Consider the following 21,492-nt stretch of genomic DNA (forward strand, 5'->3'; position numbering starts at 1 on the left):
AAATGCCGAGCACGCCGTCTTCTTCAACCTCGGTCCGCCGAGATCGTCACCGCCATTCCGCCTGCACCGGACCTCCCCCGAGCCTGCTGAGCACTCCAACGGCCTCGCTGTGAGCACCTCGTCGTTCCCCTCTCCTCTCTTCCTCGTTTGTGTGCCATAGCCGCACTAACCACCGGACCCGAGAGCTCTCGCCGCCGTAGTTCCTCACCGCCGTGGCCAGGGCCACCCCAGCTCGCGCCTGAGTGCGTCACCGTGTTCGCTGCACTCCCAGGAGCACGGAGCACCCTTCGGTTTCTCCTCTAGTGCACCATAGCATCGACCCCTTCCACGTCCGAACTCCGGCCACCGCGGATGCGCTCGCCGTCGTCGATTCCGGCGACCACGCGGTCTCCCGTGCGGCTAGCTAGATGCGGGTGAGCTCAGGCTACCTTTTGGTGGCCTTCGCGCGTCCAGACGCCGCCTGTAGCGCAGCCCCGGCGAGCTTCCGCCATAGCTTTGGTCGCCGCCGATGGAACTCCGGCGAGGACCGACGTGGCGCGGTCATTAGCGCTAATCCCCGCCAGCTCAGTCGCCCTTTAGCCACTGACAATGGGCCCCGCAGGAGGTCAAAGTGCTAGTCAACGCGGGTTAGCACCGGTGTCACCGACGTGTGGACCCCACACGTCAGGTTTGACCCTGGTCAGCGCTGCTGACCTGCTGACACAGGCATGACGTAGTGCTGACGCAATTAATCCTTTTCTGGATTTAGAATAATTCAAGAATTCCAGAAAATCCTATAAACTTCGAAAAATCATAGAAAATAATCTATAGCTCAGAATGAAAAGATTTATATATGAAAAATGATCAGAAAAATCCAATCTATCCATCTGTACTGGTTTCATGCATGTTAGAGCAACCTAACCTTGCTGTTTAGATGAAACAAGATAATGCACTTATATGACTCTATAAAATGGGTTTGCATTTGAATCTTTGGTTCAAATGGACTCATCTCAATCTGTTCTAGCTTGCATTAGCCCAAAACACATTCATATTGCCTTGTCATGATCATGCATCATATTGTGCATTGCATTGATTGTATTTCTTCTCTGTTGCCGGTATTTGTCCCCTCTCGGTAGACGATGTTCCGACGTTGTGATCGTTGACACTAATGAAGACTTAATGCTATCTTCAGAAGTGCCAGGCAAGCAAAAACCCCTTGTTCATTCCGATACAAACCCACTCTCTCACTTCTGCTCTCTTTTACTGCATTAGGACAACAACGATTCAACTGTTACATGCTGCGGTAGTTGAACCCCTTTCCTCTGCATGACCTGTCATTGCCACAGTAAATAGATGAAACCCACTAGCATGAGTAGGAGTTGTTTGAGCCCTATTATGCCTACTCATTCATGCTTGTTTGTCATGCCTACTATTGCTTAGAGTTGTGTCAGGTCTGATTCATCGGGGATGGATTGGAATGTGGTGAACATGTCCTACTGTTGAGAGCTAAGTGTGTGAACACGATGTGGTAAAGGTAGCGGTGAGAGGCCATGTAGGAGTACATGGTGGGTTGTCTCATTGAAACCGTCCTCAGGAACTGAGTTCTGTGTTTGTGATCCATGAACAGTTACTACCACACATTGGGTTCCGGTAACTCGACCCCTCTCGACTTATTAATCAACCTGATCTCTGTCCAGGAGTTGCAACTAGTTTCTGGTGTTTGTAGGTTGTGTTAGTAGTCTACCAAGTGGTACCCGGTACAGGTGGGCTTGGGACAGACTAGGCACCGTGGCACGGTGTACCAAGCATAGATCCATCCGTCGAGCTGGGCTTGGGAACCCTGCACACATCGTTTGGGGCCGTGAGCGACACCCCGGCCGGATCTCCTTGCGGATGGAACCCGAATAGGCGATAAACCTGGACTAGAGACTTGTGTGGTTAGTCAGGTCGTGGCCGACTCCCTCGCCAGGCTTCCGCTTGAAGGTTGCCGAGATACACGACGTGTACATGATGGTAAGTGGCGAGAGCGTGTGTGAAGAAGTACACCCCTGCAGGGTTAAGATCATCTATTCGAATAGTCGTGTTCGCAGAAAAGGACTTCTAGGTTGCATGTACAGTTCATAGACAAGTGAAAGCGGATACTCTAAAATGCGCAAGATAAGCGTGAGTGTTATGGATGGCGTTCTCGTAGGGCGACGGGAGCGGATCCATAGTGGTGTATTGATATGGTGAATATGTGGACTCGTGTGCGCCACCTCAAAAGAGTTACTTGCAGTTGTAGTTTAGGATAGCCACCGAGTCAAAGCTGGCTTGCTGCAGTTAAACTCCACCACCCCCTTTTGATACTGATGCATATGTAGATAGTTCTGATGTAAGTCTTGCTGGGTACAATTGTACTCACGTTTGCCTATTTTATGTTTTGCAGAGAGACGTCAGTCTTGCTAGTAGTTCCGCGTGGACTTCGACGTTTAGCTCGATACCTCAGCTACGATCTTGTGCCCTCGGCAGGATCTTGTAGATAGTCAGGCTTCTCAGCCTTTTTCATTTGTAGATGTCTGTACCCAGACATGTTAAGCTTCCGCATGTGCCCGTTGCTTGTATGCTCTGTATGTTGGGGTCATGAGACCCATGTTTGTAATATCTCGCTCCTCGGAGCCTAATGAATAAGTACTTGAGTCATAGAGTTATGTTGTGATGCCATGTTGTAATTACACATATCGAGCATATTGTGTGTATGATTGAAATGCTTGGTATGTGTGGGATCCGACAACCTAGTTGTTTATCCTTGGTAGCCTCTCTTATGGGGAAATGTAGTCTTGTGTTTCCATGAGCCATAGTAGTCCGCTACAGCCCGGTTCACCGGAGTCCTGCTAGCCCAGCACTACTGCTCCGGAACACTTGACTGGCCGGCATGTGATTCACTTCGTTCCTGTGTCTGTCCCTTCGGGGAAATGTCACGCGGTGACATCCGGAGTCCTGCCTAGACTGCTACAGCCTGGGTTCCCGGAGTCCTGTTAGCCCAGTGCTACAGCCCGGATTCGCACGCTGCTGACCGACATGCTCGATGTTGATTCATGTATGCCTGTCCCCGTAAGTTAGTGCCACTTTGGGTTCACGACTAGTCATGTCGGCCCGTGTTCTCTGTCATATGGATGCTAGCGACACTATCATATACGTGAGCCAAAAGGCGCAAACGGTCCCGGGCCATGGTAAGGCGACACCCGTGGGAATACCGTGTGTGAGGCCACAAAGTGATATGAGGTGTTACCGGCTAGATCGATGTGACTTGGAATCGGGGTCCTGACAGTCTTCCCCTCTTTGACGTGGATATTTTGAATAACTTCATCGATGAGTGTTTTGACCACCCAAGTCTCAGCATTGATGATCTACAGCTCCCAGTGGACATAAGCGTCACCTTCCACTGAGCCATTGCCAATGAGCTGGCTCTGGCTCAGAAAATTATTGAGCTGAAAAACAAGATTGACTATGAGAAAGCTCAATTCAAGAGGAACATGGCCAAGCTCAGTGTGGCTGATGTTCAAAGCTTCAAGCTGATGCTGCATGACCTTAAGGAAGAGTTTCACCAGAAGCGTGATGAAGCAAAAGGTTCACGAGAGCGGATGAAATACTTCGCAGGAAGATGTGTTCAAGCACACAATGAGGCAGAAAAGCGCAAGGCTCTTGGGCGTCCAGGCATCGACCCCAAGATGGCTGCCAAACAGAAGAAGAAGCCTGCTGTGGCCCAAGCTGAAGCATCAGGGTGGGAAGCACCTCGCATTGTCTTCCCTGCTAGCATGACAGGCTCAAAGCCTAAGGTCCCCACAGCAGCTTCAGAACTAAAGAAGACAAGGGCAGCAGAGGCCGAACCCAGAAAGCGCAAGCACAGGAATGCCTCTGATGGTGCTCCCTCAACAAAGAAGCCGACAATAAAGTCTTCGCGAAAAGATCGTGCTGCTGCCACAGAGCCACTTGTTGTCGAGCCCATCTCAGTTGCTCGTCCTACCTCCACAAACCAAGAGCGTCAACTTGTAGTTCATGAGCCTGCTTCCACAGAGGCTCCTGAAGATGAAGAAGTTCCAGCTGTTGACCCCATCACAGCTGAAGACATTGGTCATGATGACAATGTAGAAAATGATGATGAAGTCCTTCCTCAGATCGAGCACCAACCGGTATCATCGCCTATTATCACGAACAGTGAACTCATCAGCATTGGTCGTCCTTTGACGCCAATTGCTCAGGATGCTTCGTGGGCTGATCGCCCTCAACAAGAGACCCCAAGTAATGAAGACACACCCAGTACTCCACCACCTCAAGTCACCACTCCGGTGCTTGACGACGACTACATGGTCCAGACCACTCCATCAGCACAGGCGTCGCCCGCTTTCCGCAGGCTTCGCAAAGGCCCTGGGCCACAGGTCGCCATGTCGAGCATTCCAGAGGGAGAGGTGCAACAAAGCTCAGTAGCACGCCAAGTGTTTCCTGAAGCCACTCCACTGTGAATGTCTCCGAGTCCGAAGCAAAAGCTGCTGAAGACATTCCGGCTGCATCAGCCGATGACCATCAAGAACCTCGCGAAGAAGAAGAAAGAGTTGCCACACCCCCTGTCACTCAAGAAGTTGTTCTCGAGGAGAACGTGTTTGTGCCCGACCCTCCTGCCACTGAAGCGGAGGCTGAAAACATTGAGGCGGCCACAAACAACACTACTGAAGCCAATGACGTTGTCATGGTTGAACACATTGTGGCGCCTGAAGCTAATGTTGTGCCTGAAGCTAGTGTGCAACCTGAAGCCACTGTCGATGTCGAAGCTGTTGTACCGCCCCCAAGGCCTCACACTATTGAGAAGGCATATGATCGTGGCAAACTTGTCACTGTCCGATGGCCTGTTCTGGTTCCTCCTCCTGCTCCTGGACCACTATTTGAATACCATGTGGAGCACAAGCCTCAGGTCCAGAAGCCAAAGCCCAGACTGCCAAGTTTTCCCGGTGCTGCAACATCGCTAGGATCGTTCAATGTCAACAGCTTCAGGGCACACAACACATTCTTTGACAGTGCCAAGAACCCGTACTCGAAGCCAAGAATCTCATCGGAATGCTTCCGGAGCTATCAGCAGCGCAGTTATTACTCCTATGTATTATACAATCAAGGGCGCATCTTTCCTCACATGCGTCTGGATTGTGAAGCCATTGCTGGTCTGCCCTGCTTGGAAGAATCTCTACACTGCTTCAGAGATGCTGGCCTTCTACAGTTCGTCACTGACAAAGAGCATTGGAATGAAGAGCTCCTGCTGCAATTCTATGACACTCTTCACATTCGTGGCTACAACAGGGATCCGAAGACTTGGGTCCTTGAGTGGATGACAGGTGATGTACACCATGAAGCCAAAGCTCAAGACATCATTGAGCTTACTTCCCTGCCCACTCCAGGTGAGCTCTATGAACCTGGTTTTCAGCTACACAGGAATGCGCTGGAGAGCATATTTCATAAGCCTGAGCCCAACATAAGTCACATGCTCAGCATGATGAAGCCACTGTCACAAGATGCTGAATATCCCAAGGAATTCTTTGTCGAAGACCTCGAGTATCTGCCCTGCACCATTTATCACATTGTCAGGCGAACTCTCTGGCCCGTCAAAGGACATTCTCCTGCAGCCAAGCTTGAAGGCACAATGAAGACATTGGTGTTCTATATTCTCAATGGCATCAGCTTCAATGCTCAGATTTCTTCATCAGGCAACTTGCTACATCTGGAATTGATCTATTTGGCTTGAAGTTTTATGCTCCATGGGTGATGCGCTTAATCACGCTTCACTCTTTTGTCAACTATCAGCCCTCTGCGCGCAACCATCTTATCTTCTTGCCTGAGGTTGATATGTCTGTCGAAGCCATCTACCCTGAGCCTGCCAAGGAACCAATTTATCTTCACAATGTTGATCGCCAAAGCTTTTCGCGACCAATTGAGGGAGTTCTTGCTGCAACTCGTGTTTATCCTCTAGCTGGAAATACACGTGCACCTCATCGTGCAACTACTGAAGCCACTGAAAGCACCATTGCTCAAAGGCCTCGGAAGCGATCTCGTGTACTCAATGACCGAATGCTTCTTGTGGCCTTACATCAGAAACAGGATAAGCACCATGACTGGCTAAAGCGTCAGATGCAAAGCCTCTTGGTAGATGTTAATCGCATTCGCAATCTGGCCACCAAGAATGCATTCGTGTCACATGAAGCCTGTCGGAGGTCCTGGAAGAGTATGACATTGCTAAGCTCCGAAGACGATCTTCGCGAAGATGGCTTCACTGAGCGCTACAAATTTATTCCACGCCTCCCCGGAATGTCGTCTTGCGTCGTACCCCTTCCTTAGAAGACTCGGAGTATTCATCTTCAGCTGCAACTATTGTTGCGAGAGTCGTCGATTAAGAAGACGATGCCACTTCACCAACCATGGCTTCGCCGCGTCTCGACACTGCACCAGGCCCTTCTGCACCACCGGACTCCAACGTCGACCCTGCACCTTCATCTACTCCTGATGGGAACGAGTAGATGCTCTATGTCTTCAAACCTTTTTGGTCCTTCCTGACAAAAGGGGGAGAAGCATATGAGTTGATAGTCTTCAAGCAGGTCCATATGGGTGGTTGCTATATTTTTTTGCCAAGTGGTTACAACTCTTGTTTTTGATACATTTGGTTTTTTGGGTTGTAACACTTAAACTCGATGGTCGTCTACTACGTTTTCTGCTACTCTGTGATGCGATGATAAATTCCGCATGAAGTCATTCCGCAGACGCCCATTTTTCATTATGCATGTCATTATCTTTGCTATATCTGTATATGCCTGATGAGTTGTCTTCATAGGTTAAAGAGGATCTCCACAAGTAAAACCTGCCATATGCATTTGCATTCAAGAGCAAACTACTTATATGCACATCTTCAGGGGGAGCCTTTTGCTACTTATGAAGACAATGTCTTTACCCTTACAATTTCACATAATTTTATCCCCGTTGAAAACTTCAACCAGTTTGTCATCAATCACCAAAAAGGGGGAGATTGTAAGTGCATCTAGTGCCACCCTTAGTTGGTTTTGGAGTATTGACGACAAACTTGGTTGAGGGACTAATGTGTTTGTGAGAATTGCAGGATAACACAGGTAGTAGTCCCTCATTGATTCGGTTTACCTACCGGAGATTACCCCTAAAAATGTGTGAAGACATTGAAGACAATGGTGGTATGTGAAGATATTCACAACGAAGATTATGACTCGAGAAGACATTCACGTGAAGACTATGGAGTGCGAAGACATAGTTGTTTCATAGTTTCCTTTTCTTCTTTGTTGAGTCATAGGAACCACCGCACTGTTAAGTGGGGTCCAAGTGAACAAAGTCAGAGTGACTGAAGTGATGCTCAACCAAATCCTATGTATTTGAGTGAAGACAATGAGAGCAAATCTTATCCAGAGCTGGATGAGTCAGCTTTACTTGTAGCCCAAGTCAAGCTGCCGCGTGTGTTTGAAATCTGACCATTGGACACGTGTCAGTTCCTGAGTGACCCAGGGTCATTTCGGACAAATCAGGTCGGGTTGCCTCCTGGCTATAAATAGCCCACCCCCTACACCATAAATTGGTGGCTGCTCAGAGTTAGTGCACGGCTTTTGTCGTTTGAGAGCAACCCACCTCCGAAGCATTTGAGAGAGAGATCCTTGCGAGGACAAAGCCCAAAACACCCAGAGCCAAAGAGTGTTAGGCATCACTGAAGTCTTTCTGTCTGCGTGATCTGAAGACTTATTACACTTGAGGACTGTGAATCCTCCAGCCGGTTAGGCGTCGCGTTCCGAGCATCCAAGAGTCATTGTGGATTGTTGGTGAACGAAGTCTGTGAAGGTTTGGAAGTCTACCTTGAAGACTTACCTGAGTGATTGGGCGAGGACTAAGTGTTCTTAGCTCAAGGGGAATAAGGTGAAGACGCGGTCTTCTAAGTTGAGTCTCAGCCTCCCTAACCAGACGTACAGTTGTCACAGCAACTAGAACTGGTCCAACAAATCCTTGTCCTCTCCAAGCAACTGGTTCTATCACTTCCCTCTCTTTACTTACAGTTTGTCTTCATGAAGTCATTGCCTGCTTGCATGATCTGATTGACTTCACTGTGTGAAGACTGTTGTTGTTTGGCTTCATACTATCTTCCATCCTGATCCATACTACCTAGCTGCTAATAGTCTTCGTGCTTTCACTTCATTGCTTACTTGACTATGGCTTGTCTAGTGTAGTCTACCTTCCGCTGCATGTCAATAGGTTCATTTCTATTGTGTCTTCGAAACCCCCATGTTTTGAAGACTTTCATAAAAATCACCTATTCACCCCCCCCCCCCTCTAGTTGATAACTAGCACTTTCACTTTCCAGACAAGAGAGACCCTAGAAGCTTCGGGAGGAGACCAGATGAGAAACTAGGAGACGGAAAGGCACTTGGGCACACCCAGGGGGTTGATACGTCCATTTTGCATCATGTTTTCCTACTGTTATTTATAATCTTTTATGCATAATAACACTTTATGGAGTAATTCTAATGCCTTTTCTCTCATAATATGCAAGGTTTACACAAAGAGGGAGAATATCGGCAGCTGGAATTCTGGACCTGAAAAAGCTATGTTAGAGATACCTATTCTACACATCTCCAAATGAGCTAAAATTTTACGAAGAATTATTTTGGAATATATAATAAATATTGGAGAAAAGAACTACCAGAGGGGGCTGTCAGGTGCCCACAAGACACCAGGGCGCGCCAGCCCCTCCAGGCGCGCTCTGGTGGGTGGTGGGCATCCTGGCCCACCTCTGGTGCCCATCTTCTGGTATATAAGGTCTTTTGACCTAGAAAAAAAAATAAGGAGAGGACTTTCGGGACGGAGCGCCGCCGTCTCCAGGTGGAACTTGGGCAGGAGCACTTTTGCCCTCCGGCGGAGCGATTCCGCTAGGGGAACTTCCCTCCCGAAGGGGGAAATCGAAGCCATCGTCATCATCAACAACCCTCTCATCTTTTGGAGGCCAATCTTCATCAACATCACCATCTCATCTCAAAACCCTAGTTCATCTCTTGTGTTCAATCTTTGTACCGGAACCTCAAATTGGTACTTGTGGGTGACTAGTAGTGTTGATTACATCTTGTAGTTGATGCTATATGGTTTATTTGGTGGAAGATTATATGTTCAGATCCATTATGCTATTTACTACCCCTATGATCTTGAGCATGAATATTATTTGTGAGTAGTTACTTTTGTTCTTAAGGCCACGGGAGAATTCATGTTGCAAGTAATCATGTGAATTTGATATTCGTTCGATAGTTTGATGGTATGTATGTTGTGATTCCCTTAGTGGTGTTATGTGCACGTCGACTACATGACACTTCACCACTTTGGACCTAAGGGAATGCATTGTGGAGTAGTTATTAGATGATGGGTTGCTAGAGTGACAGAAGCTTAAACCCTAGTTTATGCGCTATTTCGTATGGAACTGATTTGGATCCATATGTTTAATGCTATGGTTAGATTTTATCTTAATACTTTTCATGATCATATAGTTGACATAGTATTTGTGGCTCAGACACCGATCATCATTTTTTATACATGTTACGTTAGATCATTGCACATCCTGGTACACCGCCACAGGCATTCATATGGAGTCATATTTTTTTCTAGTATCGAGTTATAAATAAATATAAGTGTGAAGATCATCAATATTTATTATTAGAGCATTGTGCCAGTGAGGAAATATAAAAGTCCAAAAACAGCCTAGAAAAAAGAGGCCAAAAAGAGCCCAACAAGAAATGAGAGAAAAAGAGAAAAGAGACAATGTTACTATCTTTTTACACACCTGTGCTTCAAAGTAGCATCATGTTTATCATATAGAGAGTCTCCTATGTAGTCACTTTCGTATAACTAGTGGGAATTTTTCATTATAGAACTTGGCTTCTACCCCCTCCGTTCCAAAATAGATGACTTAACTTTGTACTAGCTTTAGTATAAAGTTAGTACAAAGTTGAGTCATCTATTTTGGAACGGAGGAAGTATATTCCAATGATGGGATTCCTCAAATGCTCGAGGTCTTTTAGAGCAAGCAAGTTAGATGCACACCGACTTAGTTTTCTTTTTGAGCTTTCATACACTTATAGCTCTTAGTGCATCCGTTGCATGGTAATCCTATTCCTTTCATTGACATGAATTGATGGGCATCTCCATAGCCCGTTGATTAGCCTCGTCGATGGGAGACTTTCTCCTTTTTTTTCTCCATATTAATCTCTACCACCGTACTCTATTCCACCCATAGAGCTATATATATCCATGGCTTGCGCTCATGTATTTTGTGGGGGTTGAAAAAGTTGAAGCGCGTTAAAAATTATGAACCAATTGCTCAGCTTGTCGTCGGGGTTGTGCATGATAAATACTTTGTGTTAAAAAGATGAAGCATGACAAGGCTATATGATTTTGTAGGGATAGTGTTATTTAGCATTTTTTATTTTGAAAGGCATGATTTTTTGTTGGTATGCCTGAGTAATGATGTCTTTATGTCAAATTATAGACTATTGCTTTGAATCATTCGGATCTAAATATTCATGCCATAAAAGAAAGATTACATGATGAACATGCTAGGCAGCATTCCACATTAAAAAAAATTGTTTTTATCATTTACCTACTCGAGGACGAGCATGCATTAAGATTGGAGGTGCTTGATACGTCTCCAACGTATCTATAATTTTTTATCGCTCCACGGTATTATATTATCAATATTGGATGTTTTATATGCAATTTTATATCATTTTTTGGGACTAACCTATTAACTTAGTGCCAAGTGTCAGTTCCTATTTTTTGCCTATTTGTGGTTTTTTAGAAAATCAGTACCAAACGAAGTCTAAATGCCACGAAACTTTTTGACGATTTTTTTTTGAAAAAGAGAGAACCTAGAAGCTTCGGGAGGAGACCAGACGAGAAACGAGGAGACGACAAGGCACTTGGGCGCGCCCAGGTGCCTTGTGGGCCCATCGTGGCTCCGTTTGACCTAATTCCACCTCTATAAATTCTCTAAAATCGGTAAACCAATATAGAGCCACCCAAAATACTTTTCCCGCCGCCGCAAGCCTCTGTTCTTGTGAGATCCCATCTAGAGGCCTTTTCTGGTACTCTACCGGAGGGGGAATCGATCACAGAGGGCCTCTACATTAACCCTGTCCTTCCGATGATGTGTGAGTAGTTTACCACAGACCTACGAGTCTATAGCTAGTAGCTAGATGGCTTCTTCTCTCTCTTATCTTCAATACAATGTTCTCCTCGATGTTCTTGGAGAACTATTCGATGTAATCTTCTTTTGCGGTGTGTTTCTTGGGATCCGACGAATTGTGGGTTTATAATCAGATTATCCATGAATATTATTTGAGTCTTCTCTGAACTCTTTTATGCATGATTATTATAGTTTTTTATTTCTCTCTGATCTGTTCGTTTGGTTTGGCCAACTAGATTGATTTATCTTGCAATGGGAGATGTGCTTTGTGATTGGTTCAATCTTGCGGTGCTCTATATCCCAATGACAGAAAGTGACAAGACACGTATTTGTATTGTTACCATTAAGGACAAAACGATGGGTTTATTAATATTGCTTGAGTTTACTTTGCCTACATAATGTCATCTTGCTTAAGGCGTCACTCCGTTCTTTATGGACTTAATACTCTAGATGCATGCTGGATAGCGGTCGATGTGTGGAATAATAGTAGTAGATGCAGACAGGAGTCGGTCTACTTGTCTCGGACGTGATGCCTATATACATGATCATTGCCTTGGATATTGTCATAACCATGCGCCTTTCTATCAATTGGCCAACAGTAGTTTGTTTACCCATCGTATGTTTTTTGTTCGAGAGAGAAGCCTCCAGTGAAAACTATGGCCCTGGGTCTATCTTTATCATATATAAAAACAAAAAATACCTTGCTGCAATTTATTTACTGTTATTTTATTTTGTGTTCTTGTTTATCTATCTATCATTATTAGACTTGATCCTTGCAATTAACCGCCGAGGGAATTGACAACCCCCTTGATCGTGTTGGGTGCAAGTATTTATTCTTTTGTGTGTAGGTGATGTTCACGAGGTCTTGCATGGTTCTCCTACTAGATTGATAATCTTGGTTCTTAACTGAGACAAATACTTATCTCTACTGTATTGCATCATCCTCTCCTCTTCAAGGAAATCCCAACGCAGCTCACAAGTAGCAACAAGCAGGTCCATACATGGGTGATGTGGCTTCTTACATGTTGATGCATACGCTGGTGATAGTATGCATAACCGTCATAGTTTGCAAGCACGGTCAATTTATATTATATTGCAATTGGTGGGCATTTTTGAGAAAAAATCATAATTTTTGACAAATTTATGCAAAATTTGAATTTGAATGCAAATTCAGCTATCGCTGCTATTATTAAACCGTAAACTTGACATTATCAAACAGACTGTCTGAGCCATTACAATAACCAACCATGTGACATAGTCATGCAATTTTCAAACAATGCACCAGTATGATGGAGGTGTTTGTTCAGCTCTAGGCATCGGATCCTGGCGACGCAACCCTCACGACGTACCTAAGCATTCCATCAAGATCACCAAGCCTCTTTTCGAGAGCCAACGTTTTCTCTTCCTTCGCATTCTTGACGACTTCGAGTTCTTCCTGCTGCTCTACAAGGGCGGTGTTGATATATTCAAGACGGTTATGCATATCTAACAAGCCCATTTTCAGATCTTCAATTTCATCTTGCTCCTCTGGCAGGGCCTTCTTGAGACCTTCAGGTAGTTTTTGGTGCTGTACAAGGGTAATCTTCACACATTGAAGTTCATGTTGCGGATCCTTCACAACTTCACGTTCTTGCTACTGCTCTGCCAGGGCCTTCTTGATAGTTTCAAGTTCTAGCTGTTACCATGCCAGAGCCTTCTTGATAACATCAAGTTCGTCATGCTGGTTTGCCAGGGCGTGCTAGACAGCTTCTGGATCTTCATGCTGCAGTGCCAAAGCATTGACAACTGGTTGTTGTTTCTGGGCCACAAGACTTGCAGTAATGTCATCATTTGAGAATCCTAACTTTTCCTACAGAAAATCGATTATAAGCATCTAACTTTTTTTTTGCAAGATTGACATGTTATGTGCTATAGCCTTCTTTATATCAATGAGATTTTATAAGATGCTATATGAATCGCGCGGAATTTGCCTTGCTTCCATAAGGCCTTGTTTGGTTAATCGTCCTCCCAAGGGGATTGGACTGGATTGAAGGGGATTTTGACTTTGTTAGGGATTTAATCCCCTCAATCTCTGGTAAATCCCCTTCACTTCCCTGTCAACCGAACAAGGCCTAAGGAATTTGCCATCTTCGCGGCAACTAAAATTTCCATTAAAAAGCATTCTTTTTGCCATGCCTTTCCAGAAAAGGTCAACACAATAACATTCTCCTGAAACAAGTATACTCTGGCAGTATAGAGCAGTCTGCTGGAATGCACTTGGATGTTGAGTCAAAATCATTACAATCTTGAGCGGCGTATACATTTTGTTGCATTGGAAGTACCATGCTGACGAGCAGTAAAATGCATACGCTGCCCATCTATTGATGCAAGCTTGAAGTCCCAGCCTTCCACGTTCTTTGGGACACATACATCATAGAGCATCTTCCCCAACACGCCATCAGGGTTCTTCGCGCTTTCAACACTCGGCATGTTGAACAACTCGGGTTTTAGCGCTTCACTGCTGCTTTCATGGTACTCCATGGAACTCGGTAAGAAGAAATGATTGGCTGGATCAGCTGAAACCCTCCCTAGCCTATCACTGGAGCTTACAGCAGTCTTATGTAGATTGCGAGACGAATAAGGTGTGTCACTGTCCTCACTCGTGCCGACACTGTAGTCATTGAGTCGTTTTCTGCTTGTGTAAAGCGCTGAAGCCTTCATGAGCAGCTCAGTCACTGCAGCTCGGTATTCCTCAGTGTGATGCTTGTAATGTCCTGCATAACAAATGGAGAAGAGATTCTCAAAAAAAAAAACAAATGGAGAAGAGATTGTGGTAGACAGATAAAACAGGGTGTGAGGGTGTTATATTCTTTCATACAGGCAGAGTCAAGATAAAATTGGTAATCCTCTCAACTGTCTCGTGGACAAAACAGGGTGCTTTAGGCAGACAAAACAAGGTGTAAGGGTGCTATATTCTTTTGCTAAAAAAGGGTGTTATATTCTTTCATAGGGAAAACTAAAGATAAATGGATAATTCACCGCTGGTATTAATGGGGAGTATCACATACCATTTGGCTCAAAACATGGTTGTGTGTGTGGCTCCTGCAGCTGGTACATTTGTTATGTATTTTCTTTTGCGTTCATGATGTGGTGATGATTTGTTGGTGCCTATTGTTTGCAGAGATTGGTCAGTATTTGGGAGATGAGGTTGCTTGTTGGACTGGAACCAGAAAGAGAAGGTGCTTAAGTAGGGAACTGAAACAGTTTTTCTTTCTAAGGTAATTCTTGCCCATATAGAGGGACCAAGCCCAGCATGCCATCACAGCCTAGATTAGGTTCATTTTCTTTGAATGTATGTGTTCTTAATCTTGGTTTCCACTAGCATGTGCTCTGTCTTTCAGGCTAGATTCAAATTTGTTGTCAGAGAAACGAAACCTTTTATCAGCAAACATATATGTGCATAGGAGACGAGAATTGAATGTTAGGGAAAGCATCTTTCAGGAGATATGCTGGCTCCTGCATATAAATGATTTATAGTTTCTCATTTATTTGTACTTTCAAATGGGTGAGGTGGACGGAGCGCAGTCCCTCCCCAATCAGGTTTTTTTTTTGGGAGGAAAACTTCCGATCTATTCATCAACTGTCAAGGTAGTACAAAGAACACCAGAAGTAAAAAACACATCTAGGTCCGTAGACCACCTAGCGACGACTACAAGCACTAGACTTAACTTAATATGTGTGACACAACCAAACTTAATATGTGTGACACTGTTGCAACACACGGGCAATTACCTAGTAATAAGATAAAAAAGTGGTAATCATCCATGTAAAGACTTATCATATACTTATGCTCCTCCATGCTTTAGCAAGATACTAGCTAAATACCCGTGCGTTTCTACGGGATGAAACGATATCTAAAGAGTGGTGGCGTGTGACCGATTGTCCTCAGACGCAGTGGCGTCGACTATGATGTGATTGACTGCACGCCTAATTAATTGCATGCAATTGTGGGCGAGGCAGCTCTAGCCTACCCCAACTTGTTTGGGACTAAAGGCTTTGTTGTTGTAATGGCTGCGTGTTGATTTGGCACTTAGTTTCCAAATTGAACGGACCTAATTAACTACACGGACAATTAATCTAATTGATATGTTGTATATTATATAGCAGCAGATCTGCTGTTTTTGTTCGATTTGCTGTATATGGCAGCGGATCTACTATTTTTGCTTGATTTGTTGTATATGATAGCAGACCTGCTGAGACCACATGTGTGATCGTAACTGAACTAAGGAAACGAACTAAAGGTGTGGATAAAGAAAATCATTACTGACCAAAAACTTGGCGGTAGAAAACCAGAAACGGGAGGCGAAAAATAATAGATGGGAGGGGAAGCTTCACCAAACACACGACCAACTGCCTTCAATAGTAGAGATGATTGTTGATGACAAGTGACAATAGTTGGCCATTAACAAGTTATTGTAGGGAGTATTATTTTGCAGATGCAAGACATTGGTTGCTTCTATCATCCTTCTCGCGTTTCATGTGTCCCATACAGTCAAATAAGACCTTTCTTAGATTATGGATTTACTACCTTTACCGATAAGTCATACAGAAAATTAGGAAAAAGGGTAAGAACGATAGTAGCATACCATATGAATCATACTAGTGGTTGGGGCACCACCCTGTGGTGCCGCTTAAGAGGAAGCTGTGTGCACATTTCCATTTAAAGAAAAATATGTAGAGTCCTCGCCTCCGTCTAAAAAAACACCCCAGAAAAAAATCCTCACCTTCATCTAAAAAAGAAGTAAAAAAGAAAAAAGAAAGAAATTACCACCGCAGCCTACCAACGAGTGCCACTTTGCATAACCCTCCATTTAAAAAATACCAGAGGTCCTCACCTCCATCTAAAAAAATACATTTAAAAAATAATCCACACATTCATCTAAAAAAAATCGAAAAGATTTCTCACCACGGCCAACCAGCTTGCGCCACGTGGCATAGCTGGTTGGCCGCCCTTCACGCATAGCTTAATGGGTTTAATTAGTTCTTACTAAGCCTCGCATTTGTTATTCAGCTCAAAATTCTCCATCAAAGTCAAAGGTACATGTTTAAGAACAAATTCTTACTAAGCCTAGCACTAGCATTCAGCTCAAAATTCTCAATGCAAGTCAAATTCTTACTAAGTCTAGCACTTGTTATTCAGCTCAGAAGTCTCCATCAAAGTGTGCATGAAACATGCACAGAACCTTATCTTCGCGCTAGGAATGAGGCCCTTGCACAGTGACAGCCTGATGGGTTCAAAATGAAATTCTCGACGCGGTCATACTGATTAGTTGCATATGACATTTTCTCTTTCAGTATAGGTCAGTCCAAGTTCATCTAAATCTGTCTAACTTCAAGTTCAACATAGGCCTTATCCAGCATAGCCGAACGCGAAACGGAAGTCCAAACATAGTCCAACTCAACAACGTTCATGCTATTTGACTGGTCCAACGATGCTTGGTCAATCAGGCAGTTAGAGCATCTCCAGCCGTTGGCCCCCCAGGGGGCGCGTAAAATCGCCGCCTCGGGGCGAGCCGGCGCTAAAAATCGGCGTGGGGGCTTTCGGGTTCCCAGCCGCCGGCCCCAGGGTCGCCCCCCAGAAGGCGGTTTTTTTTAGAAAAAAAAAGGAATTCGGCTAAAGTTCGGCAAACGGGACAAAGATTTGGCTAAAGTTCGACAAACATGGCATTACATAACAAAGTTTATTTAAAAAACGGCCGCAACTACAACTACGGGCCGAAGAACGCGCTGAGCGCGGCGAAGTCGCCGACGTCGCCGCCATCCTCGCCGTCGTCCTCGTCGTCCTTCTCCTCTTGACGCGGCCGCCCCTGCTGGACCCCTGCCCAGCGTCGCCCTGGCGGACCGGTGGCGGCGGCGCGTCGTCGTCGAGGACGACGACGCCTCCCTCGTCGCGGCCACGGCGCCGAGCGGCGAACTGCTCGTAGGCGCGGCACTAGCGCTCCAGCTCCGTCTGCGCCAAATCTTCGCGCGCCCACTTCAAGGCCGCCGCGTCGTCGAGCTCCTCCTTCACGCCGTCAGCGAGCCCTGGCTCCGTCTTCACGACGGCGAGCCCCGGCTCCGTCTTCACGGCGGCGAGCCCCGGCTCCGTCTTCGGTTTGACGTAGCGGGGAGGAGCCGAGGAGGAGGCGCGCCCACCGCCCTCGTTGATGACGATGCCGGCGCTATGGGTGCGCCGGCCGAGCGGCGTCTTCGCTACGGGCTCGGCCTTGACGCGGAACACCGCCGGCGAGCCGGAGGAGTGGGAAGAGGAGCGGGAGGAGTGGGAGGAGGAAGACGAGGAGGAGCCGAACCTCCTGGGCATCCATTGCCCGGCGCTCCGGCGGGGGACCGGGTCGGAGGCCGCGGCAGGGTATGTCAGTGGCGGGTCGTTGCCGCCCTCGAGGTGCTGGAGAACCCCGTGGAGCGTGCGGCCGGGGGCGCCCCACCACAGGCGGCGTCCCTCGCTGTTCTTGACGCCCCCCACCACCGGCGCCCTGTTGGTGGAGGCCAGCCGCTGCGCCTGCCGGTGCTGGAAGTACGCCGCCCACACCTCGTGGTTGTCGGCGGCGTACTGCGGGAGGGCGCGCTGCTCCTCCGTCAGCGACGCCCACACGCGGTCGACCTCGTCGGCGAAGTAGTCGGCGCGCGCGTTAACGTCGGGCACCGGGGGAATGGGGACGCCACCGGCGCTGAGCCTCCACCCGCCCGGCCCTGCGCGCATGTCGGGCGGCGCCGGGATGTTGGCCTCGAAGAGTAGGTACGCCTCTCACCCGTGCAGCGAGCGGCGGCCGAAGCCGTTGGCCGCCGCCGCATCGCCGGGGAATCGCTTGCCCATCGTCTGGGCTTGGGGAGAGAGAGGGCGGCTGGGCTTGGAGAGAGAGAGGGAGGATCGTCGGCGGCGGCTGCGCACGGGGAGAGAGAGGCAGAGCACGGCGGGGTGTGGCCAGAGGTGAGGGGGGAGGCGTTGATTTTATAGCTGCCCGGCGTCGTGTGTATGCGTGGCGGGAGGGAGGGCGTCGCCTCGCCGCCCGTGAGGAATCATGGAAGGCTGACCGGCAGCAGCCTTGGCATTGATTCCCCGCGGGAAACCGAGGCGTTGTGAGGACGACGAGGCGAGTGTCACTGACTAGGCGGGCCCACAGTTAGTTCGCGCCAAAATCGCTCGCCCCGGCGCTCCCAGGCGCCCCCCAGCGCGCCTGGTTCGGCCTGGGTCCGCCGGCCCCAATTTCGGCCCAACCCGGCGAAAAACGGGCTCCTGGGGGCGCGACTGGGCCGATTTTCGCCCGCCGGCGCTAAAAAATCGCCTGGGGTGGAGGGGGGGCGTGTTGGGGACGCGGCTGGAGATCCTCTTATAGTTTATGTAATGTCCATGGATGTGGCTCACTGATTGATCACGGTTTGCGCACAGTTCTATATTAAAAAAATGAATTTTAATGGGCAAAATGAACTCCACGTGATAGGGACAATAGGAATAGCACATACTTAAGGCTTCCTTAGAGTTTTAAATTCATATTTAGAGTGACAGCACTCTTGTTCTGCTTGCTGAAACCTGAAACTGCAATGTGGCTAACTGGCAAGCCATTAGTACAAGAGTACATTTATGGCTGGGAAGGGTGACCCAGGATGAGTTGGGATATTCCTCATGAACTTAGATTTATGTTTAACTTCAATTAGCATATAAGGAAATTCGTTGAGAAAGTTGCAGAAGTGAACAATTGAACGTTACGACTTTGGCAGGCTCGTGTATTAAAAAACTGATCAGTTGTGGATCTGGATTGGAACCACCAGTAGTAGTATGATGAGTGGAAACTGGTAAATTGTCCAATTTCAGCGTGTAGTCATTATGCATTCCCGCATATATTTGTCCATGCTTATTTTAACTAGCACGAATCAGCACTTTTTGTCACTGCTAAGTACTGGATAGCACATTTAGTCTTTGTATTAATAGCTTCCACATGACTTGGAAGACTGTAGCAGTAACAAAGAGCGTACCTACATGCGGAGAGCTGTGCCATTTAATTAAATTCACATCACCACCCAGCTCCAGCAGACGCCGTCCAAAATTTTGAACGACTGAACATGGAGCAAGTTCATCATCCTCTGAACAGAATATGAGTATTGGGCCAACATGCTGCACATATAATGGATGAAGGTCACATATATATGCAAAATTTCTACCTGCAATCACGTTATAAGACATTGTAGTCAATGGAGTGACATACCACTGATGAGTATAGTGTCTCCCAATATTCCTTGCGCTGTGCTTCAAACTTGCCAGTGAAAAGAGTGTCTAGACCCGAGGCAATGCCTCTCGTCATCCATGATAAGACACGTGGAGGTTCAGGCATCTTCAGGACACTTGGGTGAAGGAGAAAGCGGGTGCCTAAATCACTCACAAAATCTACAGGACTCGAGTCATATATTTGTCCACATATGCAGTCCCGTACAAGTTGATAGTCATCCTGCAACAAGAAAAAAAGCATTAAGTTTTCAGCAACATAAGTAAATACAAACTAAAATAGCGCCCATTGGTAGGCTGCAACTTGTTTTCTTGAATAAAAATTTCATGACAACTGCGTGCAAACACAAGGGGCGAACAGCGAAAATGACCATCATACCAAACTCAGCTGCCCTTTGCACCTTCTCTCGATCAGCTGCCAGTGAACAAAGATAGCTTTAGCCTACAGATCCTAGACAAGGCATCAAGAGATAACTGTTCCCTTTAAAGGCTTACAGAGGCTTCGATCTTCTTACCTGAAGAACCTTGTATGTGCAACCTTTTGGTCCTCCCGAAAAGGATGCAAACACAACAGGTACTGGTCTAATATTCAGTTCCTGGATTTTGAAGATTAAATCATCAATGGTCGATGATTACAACAAGTAATCAGACGTACCAAAACAATTAATAATCCACAGTTGCGCAGACCTTAACGAGCTCCGTGAGCACCCGGTCAGCAAGCACAGCAGCCTTCTCCGGCATAAACCTGGGCAGACATGCAAATGGGATCAAAAAAAGGATTACATTGTATAGGCTATCAGATCACACTACAAACAATTGAGAGTTGCAACCATCCAACAGAATCCGCATATCCTCACAGCTTTTCCTCGCACATCCAACCTACCTATCTTAAGTTCTGGATTTCCTGATCAATTTGGAAGTTGCCAAAAAAATGCATACCAAGTCTAGCATAAGCCGCGTGCCCCCAAATATCCCAATCTAGCAAGAACCGAATATACTCTAGTAAAGTTTGCATCAGCTATCCAATCCAATCAGATAAAACACCCCTGAAATTTTCGCTTCCTGAACATGGGAGTGGAGAGAGGCGCACGTACAGGGTGATGAAGTCGGAGTGGCAGACGAGGCACGCCCACCCAAGGGCCGCGTACAGGTCCACGTACGCGCGCACGTGCCGCTCCTGACTCGACAGCCACGCGAACATCACCACCACGCCGCCGCCGGCCTCCGCACCCGCGGCGCCGTCGCTCGGCCGCCGGCCGCCCCAGTAGTGCCGCCCCCACATGCCTCCTGCCTCCGCCTCCTGCCGGACGTCCCTGCCTCAAGTTTCTAGAAGCCTCAGTGCTCCTCCTCCTCTGCTTGACTTTTTTTTTGTAGGAATTCCTCTGCTTGACTTTGGGACTAGAAGAAACCGTGAGGACAGGCGCCGAAGCGTGTGCCAATCGTTGGGGAGAGAATTGGATATTTGCCATTTTTTTTCTGGAAAACTGTGGATTTATTCATCTTCAATCATGACAGTACAACGAACATCAGAAATAATATAAATTACATTCGGATTCATAGGCCACCTAGCGGCGACTACAAGCACTGAAGCGAGCTGGAGGCGCACCGCCGTCATCGCCCCTTCCTCGTCGGAGTCAGGCACAACTTGTTATAGTAGACAGTCGGGAAGTCGTCGTGCTAAGGTCCCATAGGACCAACGCACCAGAACAACAACCGCCGCCGATGAAGTGAAGTTTAGATCGGAAGGATCCAACCTGAAGACATATGAACAAAGACCGGATTCGAGTGGATCCACCAAAGACAACCACCGACCAAATCTCACGAGATCAGCCGGAGACACACCTCCACACGCCCTCCGACGATACTAGACACACCGTTGAGACGGGGGCTAGGCGGAGAGAACCTTATTCCATCTTCAAGAAGTTGTCGTCGTCTCGTCTTCTTGAGCATGACACAAACCCTAACAAAACTTGAAGAACCATCTACAAACAGAGCCCTCCCGCCG

General features: G+C 47.0%; 1 protein-coding gene across 2 annotated transcripts; it reads right to left on the reverse strand.

Annotated features, from left to right (window-relative positions):
- Nucleotides 1-13,374: 13,374 nt before the first annotated feature.
- Nucleotides 13,375-20,921, reverse strand: LOC109734039 (uncharacterized). Of its 2 annotated transcripts, none has more exons than XM_020293255.4 (7): nucleotides 20,582-20,921; nucleotides 20,175-20,232; nucleotides 20,003-20,083; nucleotides 19,867-19,902; nucleotides 19,471-19,710; nucleotides 19,241-19,379; nucleotides 13,375-13,983 (listed from the first exon to the last, which is right to left on the reverse strand). In XM_020293255.4, the coding sequence occupies exons 1-7, from the start codon at nucleotides 20,767-20,769 to the stop codon at nucleotides 13,508-13,510; spliced, it is 1,218 nt and encodes a 405-aa protein (XP_020148844.1). In that variant the 5' UTR covers nucleotides 20,770-20,921; the 3' UTR covers nucleotides 13,375-13,507. The 2 variants fall into 2 exon arrangements, with proteins under 2 accessions (XP_020148844.1, XP_020148851.1); XM_020293262.4 differs by having other exon boundaries at nucleotides 19,245-19,379; nucleotides 20,582-20,905.
- Nucleotides 20,922-21,492: the final 571 nt, after the last annotated feature.

This window comes from Aegilops tauschii, chromosome 5, assembly GCF_002575655.3.
Source record: "Aegilops tauschii subsp. strangulata cultivar AL8/78 chromosome 5, Aet v6.0, whole genome shotgun sequence".
NCBI lineage: Eukaryota > Viridiplantae > Streptophyta > Magnoliopsida > Poales > Poaceae > Aegilops > Aegilops tauschii.

Excerpts from the sequence above, each read along its gene's own strand:
- LOC109734039 (XM_020293255.4), bottom strand. The coding sequence starts at position 20,769 with ATGTGGGGGCGGCACTACTGGGGCGGCCGGCGGCCGAGCGACGGCGCC. Across the intron at positions 19,380-19,470 it reads AGACACTATACTCATCAGTG|CATGTTGGCCCAATACTCAT; the intron begins GTATGTCACTCC and ends TTATATGTGCAG. Across the intron at positions 13,984-19,240 it reads GCACAGCTCTCCGCATGTAG|GACATTACAAGCATCACACT; the intron begins GTACGCTCTTTG and ends TTTGTTATGCAG.